This window comes from Coptis chinensis, chromosome 8, assembly GCF_015680905.1.
Source record: "Coptis chinensis isolate HL-2020 chromosome 8, ASM1568090v1, whole genome shotgun sequence".
NCBI lineage: Eukaryota > Viridiplantae > Streptophyta > Magnoliopsida > Ranunculales > Ranunculaceae > Coptis > Coptis chinensis.
In genome coordinates, this window is record NC_141463.1 from 7,252,740 (window position 1) to 7,273,123 (window position 20,384).

Consider the following 20,384-nt stretch of genomic DNA (forward strand, 5'->3'; position numbering starts at 1 on the left):
TAATTCTAATTAACTGATGATGCTCTATTGTAAATTTGTAACTCTGTCTCTATGAATACAGGCCCTGTTTCATAGTGGCGGAAAATGACTAGAATACAGGGTCTTCTGTTAATAATGGCGGAAAATGACATCAATATAATAACAAAATCATCTGAGACATAATACACAAAAGAAAAGGGTGTTTACTGTGTTACTTATAATGCTGATCTTTAGGTGACCGAGAGAAAACCCAGAATCCTATTATCAGTTTTGCACAAGCATGTAACTTAGACAGTGTGAATCTTTTTTGCACCAATTGCTATACTAGAAAGTAGATTTAAAATGGTTTCAAACAGTCACTGACATAATCCACGACATTTGGTAACATACATATCACTATTTGGGTTTAGTTCAATCTTAAAATCCATACCTGAATCTCAAACACCAAATAAAGCAATCAGAATTTGGCAAGAAACAACTTTATAAACATTTCATTAAACAATATGCATTAACATTTCAGAATTATTTGGTACAATTCAACAAATACTTCAGGCATCATTGTTTAAGTTCACGATTCTCCATAAACATGCACATGAAGATAAGATCAGTCTGCGCACTAGAAAGCTTCAAGCACCACACTCCAGTTACAAACTTACAATTAGCTGAATGTTAAGTTGTGACGCAGTGCAGGTATATAAGCTCCAGAACTTGATTCCATATAACTCTATGAGCCACTTACTGAATACTTCAATGGAAGGGGCTAAAAGCCAAAAAGTACCACAACCAGATTAGCAACAGCATTAGGGACAAATGGACACAAACGACGTAGTAGTGACCATATTTTGAAGGAAAGAAAAACATATCTTACTAAAATATATTATCATCAATTTGAATCAATCGAATAACAGTATAACGTACTACGCCTTCTTAGATATCGGTCATTGGCAAACGGTAAGTTGGGATTGCAAGTAGATGATTAGTTCGCGGCAACGTTACGCCAAATGTCTCGCTCATATCTAAATCCTCAGCTGACATTCCATCTGGAAGCTCGAAATTGAAACAATGTACCATTTGAGCAAGTACCAATCGAACAACGGTAATTCCTAGCTGCATACCTGGGCATTTACGACGTCCTGATCCAAATGGTAGAAATTGAAAATCACGTCCTTGGTGATCTATATTAGTACCAATGAACCTTTCGGGATAGAATTCTTCAGCATTGCTGGACCATACCTTGGGATCTTTTCCAATGGCCCAAGTATTTATAAGCACTCTAGACTTCTTTGGCATGAAATATCCGTTAATTGTAATGTCTTCAATGGACTCACGAGGGAGAAGAAATGGAGTCACTGGGTGGATCCTCATGCTTTCCTTAATAACGATATTCAAGTAGTCCAATTTCGTCATGTCCGCTTCCTCGACCATTCGATCCATGCCAACGACGTTTTTCAATTCTTCTTGGACAAGTTTCATGACACGGGGATGTTTTAAGAGTTCCGAAAGGGCCCATTCAGTAACACTTGTCGATGTATCTAATGCTGCAGCAAGCATGTCCAGCAGTATCGCTTTGATAGTGTCACGATCTAGATGTTGTTCACTTGTATCGTTGGTTTCCATCAACGGTAACAGCACGTCGATGAAGTCCCTGTGCTCCCCTTGTATACTTTTTGCGTATTGTACATGTTCATCAATAATCCTCTCGAAGAATCCGTCTATTACCTTGCTAAGGGCCTTCGATTTGCGTCCTATACCCTGGAGGTAATAGAATTTACTTATTAACTTTCTGCTAAAAAAAGAATAAGTTAATAAATGTGCCATAGAAATTATTTAGTGGTGAATGGGGCAAATACCTACTTGTATTGGACGTGACTCTGTTTTTAAATCTATTCTTTGTTGATACATTACCAAATCTAGTAGATGATACTAATACGTAAATTAAAGAGTTAACCAATGTTATCTCTCTAATAGATGAGTCAATTAGGATTTCTTTCATCAGATGGGAAATTAGAATTTCTCCAAATACACACACAAAAAAACACGTGCAATCCAAGTTGATTCTTTTCTTGTGTGTACTTAAAGAGAAAACCCTAATTTCCCATCTAGTAAGGTGAAAATCCTAATTGGCTCATCTAGTAGGAGAATAATGCTAGTTAACCCTAAATTAAACAACTAGCAAGGTTCTTTACCTGAAGATCGAGTGCTGCCATGTATGGGATAAGGTCAGCTAGATTAAAAGTTCCACACAATACCGTAGCTTCGTCAATAATTGGTTTGAAATTAAACTTGTCATCCTTTGCCCCAAATATCATTATGAATGTCATGTCTTCCACTAGCGATCCAATTTTAGCGGTAAGATTAATCACTGAATGTGACTCAGCAGCAATTTTTATCGATTTAATAAAATTGTGCACCTCCTCTCTTCTCATGGATTGGAATGATTCGATCTTTGAGTTACTAAGTAGCTCTAAAGTGCACAGCTTACGCACATTGCGCCAATTCGGCCCATAAGCTGCAAATAGCATACTCTGCCGTCCGCGAGATAAGCACTTCGAAGCTTGGATATCAGGTCGACTAGCGAAATTTAAGTCGTGAGTCTTGAGGAGCAACTCTGCCCATTCAGGAGATGAGACAACAATGGCAGGGACCAGACCTAGCCGAATGTGCATTATTGGACCATATTTCTGGGACAGTTTCTGTAGATCACGGTGAGGAAGGTCACCCAACATGTGAAGATGACCAAGTAGAGGGAACCCCCATGGTCCTGGGGGCAGACTCATTGAGCCCTTATGACATTTTTTGGTCCTCAGTAAGGCAATGAGATAGGAAAGAGACCAAAAGACAAAAAGGAATGCAAAGAAAAGAAGAGCAACGCTTAAAACCATCATGAACCAGTAGCAAAGATCATTCCAGATTGGGTGATTTCTTTCTTTCACTTCTACTTTTGAGTATGATAAAGAAGGAAGTGATATGTGTTTTTTCATTGGTAATGTTACTATATTTATGTCTTCGACTGAGCCTGTCAACCTGATAACTGTACTCCCATTTCCTTCCGATATTCAATGGGATTGGTCTATCTTCACAACTACTTCCTACATTAAATCCAGAGCATTTAATTTAATAAATGTTTTAGGTAGATCACTACTGAAATATTAACTAACAGTCAAATATATTTAAAAACCCAACTACTTTTTTAACTAACCTTTCTATGATGGTGCAAGAAAAAAACACTTGTACCTTTAAGCAAGGCCCAAAATTTCGATATCGTTTAATATATCGGTGTACCCAAAAACCGAGATATATCGGATATATCGGATATCTCGGTTTTTTTGGTGACCAGTCCAAAGTTTCTAAAATGTCGGATATCTCACCGATATATCTCGGATATCTCGCCGATATATCTCGGATATATCGGATATTTCGGAAATTTCAATATTAAATTATTAAAAATTGGTCAAAAAGTCAACCGATATATATCGATTATATCGGAAATATCGATTATATCGGGCGATATAAACTTTCATATCGGAAATTCGATATATCTCGAAAAAAGCGGGTTTAATATTCGGTGGATATATCTCGGAAATATCGATCTCGGTGTACCAATTTACCGAGATATATCGGCGAGATATCAGATATCTCGGCGATATTTTGGGCCATGCCTTTAAGATCTAAACATATAATTCAGTAAAAGTGAGTGTCCGGACGGACATAGCAGGTCTTGTTTCGAACGTACAATTCAACACAATTTGTACCTTTTTTTTTTCCGTAAGTAAAACTTTATTCAAAATTGGGTAGAAATTACAAGAAATAAGTTGTTAGAAAAATGGATTTGTTTTGCACAAATGCATTGAGATATGAATGAGTAATTTGTCTTCCAAATTATCCCATTTGAGATGAAATGAGTTTCTCTTGAAACAGGTACGTAAAGTGAAAAAAACATTTTCAAAAGGATGCACTAGTTCGAAATAGTGCATCATACCAAAAAAGTGTGACCTTTCGAAATAGGCCTTTGGTTCAAACAAGACTTTACGTCGAAATGGTGTGTTTTTTTCAAACACGTGACTTTTCAAAGAGTTGCTTACTTTTTTCCAATAGTCATTTGTGTTGTTTCAAGATGATCACTCACCTATAAATAGTGGATGAATTTGGAGAAAGAGACACCGATCACACGTAGTTCGATATTTCTCTTCTCCTCCGTTTTAGTCAAAATACTATATCATGTTCACGATTTTATAATCAAGATTGAAATTTCTATAGATATGAAATCCGTTCTATCTTAGGAGACAGTTTCCCATCAACCTTCATGCACCGTGAAGAGAAAAATCTGTCTTAAAGACATAGTGTATTTACACTATACTCGAATTAATTAAGAAATACAAGACACTTATAAGACAAAAAGTTTGTATAGTTTGGTAATTGGTAAAGAATAAGTACAAATTGTATATTCCGAACACAAGTTACAACTTATCATATACTAACAAATGCATATGAGTAGATATAATGGCGATGGAGAATTTCAAAATACAACAAAGTGAACAAACTACAACAACTCAACATAATGCAGCAATACACACACCCTCCCTTCACCAAAAAGCAGCAAAAATGAAGTGTACTAACTCCTAAACAGTTTGTGCCTTTTCTCTTAAACAAATAAACGATAAGTTGGGATTGCAGCAAGATGGTTAGCTCTTGGCAATGTGAGACCAAATTTCTCACTCATGTCTACATCATTTGGTGCCAATCCATCCGGAAGTTCTAAGTTGAAGCAATGAACCAATTGAGCAAGTACTAATTCAATCACTGTCAAGCCTAACTGCAATCCTGGACACTTTCGACGGTCTGATCCAAATGGTAGAAATCGATAATCACGTCCGTGGACATCGATGTTGGTACTGATAAACCTTTCTGGATAAAATTCTTCAGCATTACTTGACCATGAATTCGGGTCTCTTCCAAGTGCCCAATTATTTATAAGCACTCTCGACTTCTTTGGTATGAAGTATCCATTGATTGTTATATCTTCAATGGATTCGCGAGGGATAAGCAATGGGGCTACTGGATGTAGTCTCATGCTTTCCTTGATCACCATTTTCAAGTAGTCGAGTTTAGGCAAATCTTTTTCTTCGACCATTCGATTCAAGCCGACTACATTTTCCAATTCTTCTTGAACTAACTTCATGCAACGCGGATGCCTCAACAGTTCAGCGATGGTCCAGTCAATCACAGTTGTTGATGTGTCCATTCCTGCTGCAAGCATATCTAACATGATTGCTTTGATATTATCGCGATCTAGATGTTCTTGGTGTGTCTCATTAGATTCCATCAAGGATAACATTACGTCAATGAAGTCCCTGTGTTGGCCTTGTAGCGTTTTGGCATCTCGCACATGCTCATCGATGATTTTCTCCAAAAATCCATCTATAATCTTGCTAAGATCCTTCATTCGACGACTTAATCCCTGGAAATACATGCGTTGGAGTATTGGACATAAGCCAAAAAGGTGTAAATGTAAACTTTAGGCAAAATGCTTCGTATACGCCAATATGCTATGGATTTTATTTGTGTGGACTGAAAAATCCTACATTAGTATAGTACTTTTTTACAAGGCCCAATATTTTGATATTGGGTATCGGACCCTCCAAAAATCAGATATATCGATATATAGGTTGATATATATATTATTTTTGTTGATCGATCAAAATTTTGTTTTAGGTGTTAATATATCTAAAAATATCACCGATATATTAATAAAAATTGGTCAAAGATTAGTCAACGTCAACGATCTATATCATTTATATCGGTCGATATATCAAAAAATTCAATATATATCGGATCCAAAATGTATCAATATATCTATCCGATATATCAAATATATCCCTATTGAGTACCTTAAAAACCGATATATACTAGAAAGTAGACCCGTGCATTTTTAAAAACTTGCTCAACAATCGTAACTATATATATAGAATTTTTTTAACAAATCATGATTTCTATTTTCGTCACTAACCCGTTTTAATTTCCTAACAAATTTCGCTACTCCGTTTTAATTTCAACTATTAAGTATGTAAGAGGTTGTATGCATCAAAGCATATAACTAGATGCTACCTTACCTGAAGATCAAGTGCTCCAAGGTAGGGGATAAAATCGGCTATATTGAAAGCTCCTGCTAGCATCATGACCTCTTGCATGCTTGATTTGAGGTTGAACTTATCATCCTTGAACCCAAATAGCATTTGATAGGTCATGTCTTCAATGAGCGATCCAACCTTTGCACTTATATCAATTGCGGATCTTCCGGCAAAATGAACTTTTATCAACTCTACGTAATGTAGTAACTCTTTCCTCCCTCATAGGCTTGAACATTTCAATCTTTAAATTATTATATCGAAGTCCATCGGCTTTCCTTCCCTTTAAAGTTTAAAGTCAATAAAGAGTTAAAATAATAAAGAAGAAAGTAGCTTAAAGTCATAAAGTTAAAGTCAATTTTTTTTCATCTCATTTTACTCTCGATATGTAGAGTTAAAATGAGATAGATAGAAAATATGCCGACTTTAAATTTCCACTTTAAATTTCTACTTTATCGACTTTTAAATTTCCACTTTTTTATTTACTTTTATCGACTTTTAGTTTCTACTTTATCGACTTTTAACACTACTTTTTAAAGGGATAGGAGCCATCGACTCAAAATTCTAAGTAGCTCTAAAGTGCACAATTTCCGAATGTTGCTAAATAGGGACCATATGGTGCTTAAACTCATATTTTTCGCCCATAAGACAAGTACTGTGATGCCATGATATTTGGTCGACTCGCAAAAACCAAATCATGAGTTTTAAGGAACAACTCCGCCCATTCGGGGGATGAGACCACAATGGCTGGGACTAGACCAAGTCGTAGATACATGATTGGACCATATGTTCGGGCTAATTGACTGAGAGTGCGATGAGGAAGATCACCCAACATATGAAGGTGGCCTAGTAGAGGGAGGCCTAAAGGACCTGGGGCTAGCATACATCCATTCTTACTATTTTTGAATCTCAATGAGCCTATGAGAAAGGAAATACACAATAAACTTCCAAGGAGCACAAAGAAAAGCAGAGCCATGGATGGAATATGGAAACATAGGATCCTAGAATGAAGGTTTCTATAGGGAAGTTCTGAACGAGCTGAGTAAAAACTCCATACCTTATCCATGAAGTGGTAGTTTCAAATTTTCAATGGTCTGACCTACAGGCTACAGTCACCTAACTTCTGTACATCATGGAAACGTAATACAGTTTTACACCAACAATTTCCAAGACGCATTAATACGTCCGCGGGTCCACCCCATTTTTAGAAGGAAAAATGATAGCTGATCGAAGAGATATCTAGTGGTTATATTGTAACTATTATAGTACTATTACAGCTTAGTGCGTTTTCAACTGATGGCTGTGAAGTGTGAACCAACACACACACACAAAACTCAGTTTCCTGCACGCAGCTTGCGTAGTGTGTTCTATACATGTCGTTTGAGCTTAGTGCTATAGTCGTGGCGCTTCAGTGAAGTACTTGAGCCACTGATTCATATATCTTCCAAGTTGTATAACAGTGTGGTAGTCGAAATTAATAGTAACAGACTAGCAGTACTTGAATAATAGCTTAGAGAGAATCACAGATGTGGTTTGTCACATTGTACTAGAGCTGTCAATGGGTTGGGCCATGCCCGAACGCCGATTGAATCCGAACCGATAAAATAGAGACTTGAGACTTAAATATTATCAGATAAGACTATTGGGCCAGTTCTTGACATATAATGGCCCGGTCCGAAAACTAATGTAGTTTTGTTAGTGTTTCAATTAAATACAAATAAATATTTAACTATTAGATTACATAAAAAGTTTGAGGCTCGGTGGTTAAGTGATATAGTGCTACACATATGGCATAGGTTCAAGTCTGGCTACACCATTACACTCTCTTTTTTAGAGATATAACAAAAACGTAAACTATTTCTATGTAATCCTTTTTAGAGAAATAACAAAAAAGTAAACTATTTCTATGTAATCTTATAGGACCTAGGCCAGGCCCGAATCCGATAAAGTCCAACAAGACCTAGGCCGGGCTTGGACTTTCTAAATGTAAATATGCTTTAGACCGGGACCTAGACATAGGTAAGTCTTGTTCAAGTCCGGCCCGTTGATAGCCCTACATTGTAACACTGGAAAGAATTTTGAAATTGATGAAATTTCGATAAGCATAAAATCCGAAACTTTGGTTGAAATATGCTAGGCTTCAGATTAGATAAGTTTTCTGTCTTAAGTGAAAAGAATATACCTTGTTGAGGAATATCTTTCCTTTTAGCTTTGAATTTTCTCTTTGTTTTGAGTGAGAAGTGTGCTCTTCTTTCTCCCCCCTGTAATATAATTCCACAAATATAAATAAAAGTTCAGTTTATATCAAGTGTTCTTGCTGCTGATTGATCTTTCCGCATTAATCAGGTGTTTAGCCTGATCTATGTTTTTTTTTGGGTATATATATATATATATATATATTTGGCAATCAACAGTTGTATATACATTAATTTAGCAAAGGTGTTATAAAAGAGCTATCCCTATCTAATACATCCATTAGCCATGGAGGAGGTACATCCATCCATTCTACAGGTCAAGAGATTGAGTTACCATACGAAGCAAGTTGGTGTGCAACTATATTAGTTTTTCTTGGCACCCAATTAAAACAGAAAGCATCATATAGGTAGTAATAATTATCAATGATTCTCTATCAGAAGTCAAAGAAGGAAGTCAAGTCAAGCATTGGAAGCTTCCATTGTAACTAATCGACAACCGTGATGACAGCTTGTATGTAATGAATCGCCATTTATACCGCGACCGTAATCATGTATATAAGCACTTCTCTGTAATCATCAGAAACTAATGAATCATATGCAATTTCATTCATAAATCTAGGGTTTCTATTATGGTATCAGAGCCCTTAAAGCTCATTTGAGCTCACCCCTGTTGTTCTTCAAATTCAAAGATACAAGCTTGTAATCGTTAACAACGGTGAGAACAAATCAGAATTCTCAACCTTCAAACAACAGTACAAACACAAATCTGATTACTGTAGATCAAAATCCAGTAAATCATGTCAATTCAACAAATTCTGTAGATCGAATTTCAGCTGTTGCTCAAATTCCAACTGTGAATCAGCAAAACATTGCTTCGATTCCATTAACTTCTTCAATCACTCCAAATCAAGAAATGAATCAGTTTCAATTCTTGGAAGTAATCCAGTTCAAGGAGTAAATCAACAAACTTATGGTTTCGATCAATCATCAAGCTTATGGAATCAATCAAGATCAAAGTTCTAACCATCAAATTCATGGAATCAATTCTGTCTATGGGGATTTCAATCATCAACAACAAGGTTTTAATCAAGGTTTTACTACTTCTCATCAGTCTATTCCTATTTTTAGTAATCCACAATCAATTCAACATGCAGCAGAATCCTTCCATAAGCATGATGCCAATGGCAGCACCACCACAAAATACCTCATATGCATTTCAGAATATTTCAAACATGGTTCTAGTAAAGCTTACGAGAGAAAATTACTTGATTTGGAAGCAATTTTTTTTACCTATATTCAACACTTATGATCTTAATGGACTCATTGAAGGTACTAATTCTAGTCCATCAAAGTTTCTAGCTATTAGATAGTTCTTGAAATATTACTTCTCAAGTTAATCCAAATTATATTAGTTGGGTGAAAAGAGATAAGATGTTGTTCATTTGGTTAAATGTCACTCTAAGTGTAGAGATTCTTTCTTATGTGGTTGGTATTAAATCATCAAGAGAATTGTGGCTAACACTGGAAGCTAGATTCTCAACCCTTTCTAGAGCTCATGTTATACAGCTCAAGGGTAAGCTTCAGGATATAAAGAAAGGCGGTTCCACACTTCCACTATGTCAGATTAAACAGATTACATATGCTCTTCCTGCTTCAGGGTGTCCTTTTGATGAAGGAGATATAATTTTTCATACACTAAAATGTTAACCTAGTGAGTATGCTGCTTTATGTACATCTATAAGAGTTAGGTCTAGGCATGGCTATATTTCAGCTGAAGAGCTTCATAGCCATGTTCTTAGTGAAGAACTCATCATAGAAGGTTTATATGGAACATATGTCCATTATGATAATAATTATCAAGCCTTTTATGATGGGAATTCATCTGGAAACCAATATAGAGGGGGTTATAATGGCAGTGGTAATGGCAATCGCAGCAATGATAGAAATAATTTTAGAGGATTAAACATAGGAAACTATAGAGGAAGAGGAAACTATAATGGTAAGACTGGCAGTGTCACAATATTTGTTCCCGACTCTTCGATTTTCGAGGTGTGAAAGCAAACCTAACTTCCAAACGCATACATATTTTAATTATTCCAATAATTTGAAACCATTTTTATTTAAAAATTAGCCAAAGTCCTCTTCATTACAAAAAATTACAAATAAGATTAAGTTACAAACTTCCCCTTAAACATTGCTTCAATTATAATTACAACCGAAAATACAAAAAACATTGTCTCAACTGAAAATTTGTTGCACTTCAAGGGAAAACAAAACATATTATGTAATGAGATGCCAACGCAAACCACAAGCAGTAGTAATCAACCTTTTTCAACACTAATCTTGTCAAGACTTATTGACTATATTCATTTTATGAACACACTCGATAAGCAAATATGCATATCGGGTCAGTTTCATATAATAATAAAATAACAAAAGTAAACTTACTATATACTTACATAGGTGTAAGCCTGATCACATAATGGGTTATACCTGCATAAATAATTAAAATAATTCTACCCACCCTTCTCCCAAACCGTTGTGAGTGCAAATAAAACACTATAAAACAAAATATATCATATACAAAATTTTAATAATTCCATCAAACTGAGAAGAACAAACTCCACGAAAAATTTCACAACCATAGTCAATCATTTATTATTGTGTTAACATACATTTTGACAAATAATATTTATTATTTAGAGTTTCTTCAAGTGTCCCTAGAATAACGTCTTATCTATGTTTTACTGAGTTTCCTGTCTACCACAATCACTCCCCTCTATCGAGCCAAACAAGCACTCCCCTTCACAAGGGTTAACCATATAATCAAATGAGTTTTGGTAGCTAAGAACTAGGATTTTTGTTACATAACTTATTCAGGTATCATACATTTATATCTCATAACCATTTCACTCTATCACGTACCACATAAATCATTACACTAAGCCACAACGTTTGGAACTATCATCAATTCTACTCTATCATGTGCAAATCGAATATATTGCACTATACCATGTATTTATATCTCATATATCATCATCATTCTCATTCTTTCACGTGCCATATAAACTATTGCACTGTACCACAATATTTAGACTTATCACAATACATCTCACGACCATAAGAATCCTTTAACTTGTCAATGTAAAATATAACGAAACATTTCCATTTAAACATGTCTCAAATTTATCCAGCAAAGACATTGTCATACTATTTCATAGCAACTCAATCATAAACATGATGCCAATTTTATTACGCAATCATTCATCCAAAAATATTGTATAATAGACGACCACGTTAAATATCAAATATCACAATTATATCATTCATACAATAAGTCATGATGGATAAGAGTGTACTACATCACAAATCATTGCATTGATAATTACAATTATAACACCTATTAAATGTCATGAATGATTTATCAAAAAAATATTGCAAAAACAATTCTAGCAATTAACAACACAATTATAGCTTTCACTAAATACTATAATCAGTCTTAAAAGTGTTGCCAATAGTAATATAACATATCTAACAACATTTACATAAATGCCATTAATAAACAGTAACGGTACAGTATCAACCATTGACGCTATAGTATCGAACCGTGACACTACTAATGAACAGTATGCTATAGTATATATTTCTAATCTTTTTTGGGAAACAAATCTATAACACATTAAAGCAATATAATTTACTACTAGATAAGCAAAATTCCTTGTCCTCAGCCATTAAGAAATTCTCACAATTTATTAAAGATTTAATGAAATCTAAGCCAACAAGAAAATCAAGAGTAACTCATATTAAACTAGCACTTACAGCACCTTGCATTAAATTATAAATCTAATCCATATATATTCATGATTTCATCCACATAAAACCAACAATAAATTATTTCTTCTATAATATACATATAATATATTTAATGCCACACAAAAATATTGGCAACTCACTAATATAATTTCAATCATATTATTTTCTCCCTTTTACATTATTCAACATTAATAACTACTACATACACAATATTAAATAGATTCATGTAAGTAAATATGAAACCATATTTAAAACAACCGTTTTATAACTATTATACAAACACGAATTTTTAATGTTCTTAGTACCAATATAAAAGACTCACAATATATTTCTTTGTTTTTTTTTTTTTTTTTTTTTTTTTTTTTTCTAATTAATTGAATGTAATAGGAATCAACAACCAAATAATTGAAAATAACTAATTAGTGAAGTCGTCTACTCACCTTTTTTTCTAGCGAAAGAACAATAAGAAAAAGAACGCCACTCCATTTGAGATTCAAGAAACATCAAACAATAAAGTACTCCACGTAGATTCAAGAAAAGCAACAAAAAACTCAAAGAAAATACCAAGCATAGAAATACTCCTTTTCTTAATTCTTCCTTCTTCCTTCTTTCTTCTTTCATCTTTCTTCATCTTTTTTCCTTATTCTTTTTAATCTTATTTCTTTTAGATCTAAAAACAAACTCAAGACATTTCCATATTTACAAATTCTCTACACATTTTTTTTCAAATAAAAACTTTTCTCTCTCCATAAATTATAGACATTTTCTTTCTAATATAAATTTTTCCATATTTTCTCCCATAAATTACAAAATTATTTTCTCTATGTTTTCTTATTAATCAAATCTCTACACATCAGGAGATCAAGGCAATTGAAGTGGGGCTGGCTCAATGCGCTAGATTGCAGCTCAAACAAGTCCAAGTTGAATCTGATTCCAAGAGAGCAATACAAATTATCAACAAGTTGGAGAAGCCACCCTGGTATTGTGAAGATGTTGTCAAAGCTATACAGAAACATATGTCTGCTTTTGAAGATGTGGCTTTTCATCATATTTTTAGGGAGTGTAATAGGGCAGCGGATTAACTTGCGGGTTTATATCAAAAGAATTGTAACTTTTGTATTTTTTTAAGTCCTCCACTAGATTCTCATTTGAGTATTATAGTGGAGGAAGATGCTGCTGGAAAATTGTACAACAGAGTATAAGGTTTTTAATACAGGTGAGGGTCTGCCCAACCCTAGTTTATTCTCGGAAAAAAAAAAATCTCTACACATTATTTTAAAACTTAAAAACTTACCTTTTAAGGCATTTTCAAAATAAATAAACTATTCCTTCCTTTTACAAAGTCAAACATACATATTTGTTCCAATTTTATTAATAAATTTATGGTATAATAAAAATATAGTATAACAATTTTGGACATTAATAAAAATGAGGGTGATATGTACAGTTATATACATCTCAAAAGAATCACGTCTCGAGATTCGAAAGTAAAGTGAGCTATGCGAACAAATATCGCTGGTTATTAACTTATAACATACTCAAAAATGTACATAGACCAAACTGAAGTCAGTTAAAGGTTATATCTAAACAATTACAGAATATACATATTTATGTCGTAACAAAATCTATTACAGTTTAACCATCAACGTGCACCAAGGCAATTATTTCAAACACGAACAAGAATAAATTATTTTTCCATTTGCATTTTTTTTTAACCAAGTAGCCAATCATATGCACAATAATATTTTTCTTTTTATTTAACCACTAAATAATTAACGTGTAGCTAGTAAGCTTATCCGTGCATAAAATATTAGTGCGTGTTCGTTTATCATGCACAAAAAAAAATTAGTGCCCTAACACTTTTAAAATATTACAAAGTGTCACTCATGCCATTGAAACTACAAAAATCTCAGACAAATTAATTATATTAAGCGTACTCCCGTATAATAATATGAGTCAAATTGGATGGAAAACATCTAATAAAAAAAATATATACAAACAATAATATTAATCAAGAATGTACGCTACTCTACTAAGGTATCGTTTTCAAGAATGTACCAATCTATCTAATAAAAATGCTTGGTGTGGGGGATTTGGCGGCTACAAATGTTACTCACAAGTTATGACATGGCAGATTCAAAGTCTTATATGATAAGTGCAATTTAAAATGTTAATTTGAAAGAGTACATGATCATTGTTGATTTGGTCAACAATGACTGTTTTGTGGGCTGAGCTTTTATCATTAGGTTGGTTGCTTTTGGGCTTAATTTGAAACAGTGTCGTGGGTACGGGCTATATACTAGTTATAAATATTCTTCAACATGATATCTATTTTCCTTTGTATTCATAATATTAACAAAACACTTTAAAATACTTTTCTCTAACTCATCATTTTCATCTCATGAATATATCAAAATACATGTTTTTTTCAAGTAAAAATTTGAACTAATCGATATTATAAGTATATTATGTGATAATCATTTTATTATTTTTTCTTATTTTCTTAACAAACAAACAAGTCAAATTTCTCTTGCTATCACCAACGAACTTACCACATATTTTGAGAATATTTAAACAAGGAAAACATATAATTTTTGAATTTATTCATCATGACTACTAATTATGATAAACTGCCATGAGACTAAATTTTAAGTATAAGAAATCTTCGGCACACCAACACATTTTAAACAACACAAGAATAAAATTAATTCTTTGTCAAAAGTTATAGAGAATGGATGAATTACACTAATAATTGTGCATGTAACATTTATTAATATATTACAAGATAGTAACAACCTCAAACAATAAATTTTATATTTACTTCATTTATGCTATCAGAAACCCTTTTATTTTATTATTTTATTGTATATACAAATGTTATTTCTTTGTATTGTCAAACAAAATATTAAAGAACTCTAACTCAAGTTTATGCAACTATGATTCATCAACATGAGAGGAAGATAAACAATCAAACATATAATACTCTCATTTAAGCAAGCAAAAATGAATAATTTAAAGCTATATAAATAAAAAATATTAAATTTAAAATAACCATCGAATCCTAATTCATGAATGCAACTGGATCAAATATAACACACATTTTAAAAATAATTATTCATATCCACCTATCAAAATTACATAGACTGAAACAAAATAATTAATAAGACTAGCACAATTGCACGTGCTATGCACAGTGATTATGTGGAGATAGTTTTGGTTATTCTTTAGACACTATGCTAAGACTGTCTAAACTAATAGGTAGCATGCTACAACTATATGAAGTGATAGACACCATAATAACATGAAATAAATATCGTATCAATGTTTCCAAAGTTATTTTACACAATTCCATGGAAGAAACCCCATAATCATATCATCATTTACAAAATGAAAAAAAATAAAAAACCAAAAATACCAAGAATGTTCCTTCTGATTCTTGAAGCCTCTTGTTAGTAGTTTATCTATTAAGCTCAACTAACCCATTCAGGTTTTCATTGCCATACCAAGGAACTATTTCCTCCGCCTTACGTTTTGTACTTCTATAAACATAACCGGCCATTGCTACTTGAATCAACCATTGGACTGAAAATCACAACATGTCCTATAATTACTTCCACAACGATCGTACATCCTATCATTTGGAAACATTTTGTTCAGATACATTGGAGTGGGGCCAATGCCAACAGTTTCTCTTGGCTATTGTAGACCCTGTAGTTAAGATCAAGGAATAGTATGTCAAATGAGATTGCACACTCAAACACGACAACACCAATTTATGAAACACCTTAAATAATATAGTAGTTTGATAGCTAGTTAATTAACACTAAAGCTAGAAATGATGAAGGAACAATGCGCTTACCATAAGATTCAAAAGTAGGTAAATATTCTTCTGCAGTTGGCATGTCATAAAATAGGGGTGCACTTGCGGCAGGTCTATGTTTCCCATTAATACAATATGTCCCATCTAATTAACTGAGGTATAGGCGCGACTTCGTCTTATAAAAATTGAATATAGGGTCGTAATATTTGGAAGTAGGGATGCCTCCACATTTGAAACCCACGCATCCCTAAGGCCCGTTTAAGTTCAAAGTTGAGTCTGGCTGGCTTGGTTACAACTACATTAACCCATTACTTATTCCATTGGCACTTTCTTTGACATTTCCATAATTCCATTAAGCACTTCAATTGACAAAGCTGGATTATCAACAATATTTCATAATGCAACCAAAACAACCTATACACAAAATTTGAGTTTTATAATGCGGCCAACAAAACTGTTTTGTATTTTAAACACACAAAATTTCACATAGAGAAGAAGATGCATACCTTGAGTTGAAGATCATGGATTGCTTGTTAGAGTTTTGGAAACTTGATTTGGATTTTGGCGTTGAAGAATAGAGCTCTATGGGTAATATCCATTTGGGTAGAGTATATATATAAAGAAACAATTAACCATAATTTTAGATAATTGATAGTCTATCACTGAGGCATCCCTTCAGCCTTAATTGTACCGTCTTCAATATTGGCTTAGAAATTTTTTATGGTGTCCACTATAATTCCATCACTGCACCTGCGAAGGATAAGAAAAATGCAAGAGTAGAAAGATACCAAGTAAGCTGAATGAGTTACATAAACAATTGAAATGCTTAGACTACCATTTAAAATTTGAGAGCAAAAATTACATGTATGATTTTTAAATGTTAAAAAAATTTCATCATACCTTATCTAAGAAGAAAAATATTGCCTCCCTTTGACGTGAAAAAAGGGAAGAGGCTTAATATGAATATAAAAGTCTTAAGTTTATACTCTATACAGCCTGGCCATCAATATTCATGTGTAACATGATATTTAAGAAATTGATCTAAACCTCGAACAATGGCAATATATCTACGGTACTTCTTTTGGGGATTCTTGGGCACTTTTGAGATTAACAATGGCAACGTATGTACGTCAACTACATATGATAATACACCTCCCACATATAAAAGCACAGAGTGTTACATAAGTCAAGGCCACTTAAACCAAAACTAAAATATGAAATCCTAGTAAAGTTTAATACATTTTGTATGAGTTCACATTTAAATGTTCGTTTTGGGCATTTATTTATAACACCAACAAAATATTTAAGAATTGAACAATCATAATAATAGGCATAGCCATCAATGCATAGAGCCTAGAAAGTATTTTTCTTGCTTTTTCATACATTTGTTTTTGTGTATCTAAACCTCTTGTTTTCCATCATTAAGGCAACTTACAATTATATCAAGCAATAGTAATATTAAGATGAAGACTATGTTGGTGTGTATCTAAAATATTTGTGTTTTAGTTACAAATATTAAGAGGTGTAGAGAAAAGACAAACTAATGAGAACGGTTGCTATGCTCAATTGCATTGGTTGCACCAATAACCCTTATGTTGCTACCTATTTGTAACACTTCCCAGACTTCATTCATGTTGCTCACATGGGCTTCAACCAATCCTGGAACATGATGGACTCCATCTATCACTTGTCTAATTTCAAGCCTAAACACAAATAGAGTGAGATAGATCTAGGCACAAGAAGGTCTCACTATAGACGTCTAAGACACCTACAGAAACTTCATAGTGGTATAGTCCCTGAAGATCTCTCATGCATGGTGCAAAACAACTCCTCAAGAGTTATGTAATTTACACCAAGGGATTTGGCTGAACAACTAAGTCCAAATTTAGGTGCTTCAGCTAGGCAAGCATTGACAGTCTCGACGATAGCCTCCAATAGGCCGATATTATCAGATCTTGAAAGAGATTCAACATCTTCTTCATCAACAATCGATACATAGCTACTCCCAAAGCACTCAGAAAGTACCCAGCTAACAGTTGCTTGGACACTCCAGTCTGTTTAAATAAACAAAATTAGACACGTTTAAACAGTATGTGAAAATTAGACTTTCATAAGTCTCTGTATAAATGACATGGACCTACATAAACCTGGTAGACAGATTCTTTTAAAGTTTGTTAGTGCATTTGAAACGCAGGGTACAAAATAGTATGGAAACAACACTTTTCATTATGAACATTAAGGCAAGTCAGCAATGATATAGACATTTTGAGGAAGAAGTTAAACTGATAAGTTCACACCCTCAATGCTTTAAGTTTCTAGAGAGCATTATTATTCATGGTAATGTACTCGTGTATGTTTGTTCATCTTACCATGAATCATGTTCAGTTGATGGTTGTCATGAGTAGGGCATTGTAGGCATCTACCACAGACGTGGCAAACGGGGCTATGTCTTCAAACACATAAGCTAATCAACCAAGCACGAAGAAAAACAAATATTAATCAGTTGGAGAAATTTAAGAAGCAATGTATCTAATTTAAGGGATCATTAACATACTAATGTAATTGTGCTTCTCCCATTACCCTAGTTTGCTTGTGGGCAAAACAGTGAGTCAAATTTATAGACCTTCTTGGGTGCTCCATTTGCTTTCACCATAAGTTCACCATCCTTTGCCGATTCACAGTCAGTTGCCATTAAAGCTCCAATAGCAATTTCTTCCAAGTTTAAAGGTTTGCATCTGCAAAAGACTCTCTTATATTCCCTACCAAAAAAAGGGAAAAAAAAAACAAACAACAATTTTAATTTGCATTTGCCTAAATTTGTATGTATATTAGATGTCACCAGTATATTCAATCACATCATCAGTATGAATGATTTACGACATAAATAAAATCCCAATAAGATTTACATAGCACTAATCTAGCAGTCTGAACTCTGAAACATATTTCCTTTCTCTTTCCTAGTCAGTTTAGCAATCTACAAATACAAAACATACATACCTAAACGACAATCCACAAACTAAACTGAAATGAAGTTGTTCTCAAACCAACTCGATTAAGCCATTGTAGTTATTATTTGATTGTTCTTTGGGGACTGAATTCAAGATTAATCTTGGATGCTACACCTTTTACCAAAAAAGGGAATATAAAGAACTTCCTTTAATTCTCTATCAGTTCCTTTTACAATCACTTGACTGCAGCAGAACCAACCAATGAAGCTATAATAACTAAAAGTCTAAACTATTCTATCCATGTTATATAGTTAATAATGCCAAACTGCCAGCATAGTAAAAAAAAAACTAAGAACAAAACATATGAACAATATTATTACCTGACACCGGCATCACCAATAATACCAATAGCCATACCAGCAGATAAACCAGCGAGACCACGAGAAAGTCCACTCGAAATATGTGCATACTCATGTCATTTTCTAAAGGCGGAATTAACTAACCTTTCAGCTCAATAACGTTTTTGTACAATTCTTTTCTTTCTTTGAACCCTTCAACGAATCTAAGCTTAAGATCCTTGTGCTCCTTTTCAACTGCTACATTTTGGTTAAATACAATAAAAATAGAAAAACTTAACAAAAAACTCAAAGACGATTCGAAAACACATACTATATATAAACAAACAATCTTACTACAAATAACTTTCTAAGAATTTACTTGACAAATAATCCCACAAAGAATAGGATTTCAATTTCGCTAAACAACTAAATAGGGATCTGAAAGAGATGAAGACAAATCTATAAATAAAAATATAACAGTGTATCACCTCCTCCATGGCGTGTGACAGAGTGATGGATACGAAGAGATTGCAGAGTGAGTGAACAAAACATAGTTGGGTTTCAATGAAAATAATGGTTTTGGGTTTCCATCCCTTCGTATTCTCCCCTTAGACTTTTCATTTTCTTTTTAACGTCTAATTAAAGTACAATTAAAAATGGCGTGGATTTAGTTTTTTAATTCACCACCACACGAAAGGACTGATTACTCCTATTCAAAGGTGTTAAGGAACAATTATATAAGGACAATATCGGTACTAAGAATTTACAAAAGCGTAAAAAGACCAAGTGGTCCTCATTAATAAATATATAGGTATTTGATTTAATTATTCATTCAGGGGTATTATGTATAAGAAAAATACCCAGATGAGTTTAAGAGGTCCGGTTGATTATAGGAGATGCTACTAATAGAGATATACTCAACGTTCATTGTTATTATCATTATTACTAATTATTTTAAACAGTGGATAGGTTCAAAAAATTTAATATTCATATACAATGACAATTAAAATAAGACTTGTTACCGTATTACACGAATTTTAAAAGTTTTAAGATAATACAAACCCACTTTTAATATGTCATCAATAACAGGTTATACAGGCATTAACCGAGTTCAATATACTATTTATGATAAAAAAAAAAAAAAAAAAAATCAAGGTATATGTTTA

The 20,384-nt window shown here is 33.4% G+C and overlaps 1 protein-coding gene and 1 pseudogene across 2 annotated transcripts; both read right to left on the reverse strand.

Annotated features, from left to right (window-relative positions):
* Positions 1-442: 442 nt before the first annotated feature.
* Positions 443-3,006, reverse strand: LOC147479637 (cytochrome P450 CYP736A12-like). The gene is made up of 2 exons (XM_086580791.1): positions 2,166-3,006; positions 443-1,731 (listed from the first exon to the last, which is right to left on the reverse strand). The coding sequence occupies exons 1-2, from the start codon at positions 2,958-2,960 to the stop codon at positions 907-909; spliced, it is 1,620 nt and encodes a 539-aa protein (XP_086436917.1). The 5' UTR covers positions 2,961-3,006; the 3' UTR covers positions 443-906.
* A 1,428-nt stretch (positions 3,007-4,434) lies between these two features.
* On the reverse strand, positions 4,435-19,295 carry LOC147479638 (cytochrome P450 CYP736A12-like; annotated as a pseudogene). Its single transcript, XR_015205405.1, has 7 exons — positions 19,261-19,295; positions 18,594-18,691; positions 17,784-17,986; positions 8,287-8,365; positions 6,661-7,022; positions 6,090-6,325; positions 4,435-5,437 (listed from the first exon to the last, which is right to left on the reverse strand). The product of XR_015205405.1 is annotated as a cytochrome P450 CYP736A12-like (transcript).
* Positions 19,296-20,384: the final 1,089 nt, after the last annotated feature.

What these genes read in the sequence shown, in the direction of transcription:
- LOC147479637 (XM_086580791.1), bottom strand. Translation starts at nt 2,960, where the DNA reads ATGAAAAAACACATATCACTTCCTTCTTTATCATACTCAAAAGTAGAA. An exon ending in TGGCAGCACTCGATCTTCAG is followed by an intron (nt 1,732 to 2,165) that starts GTAAAGAACCTT and finishes TATTACCTCCAG; the next exon opens with GGTATAGGACGCAAATCGAA.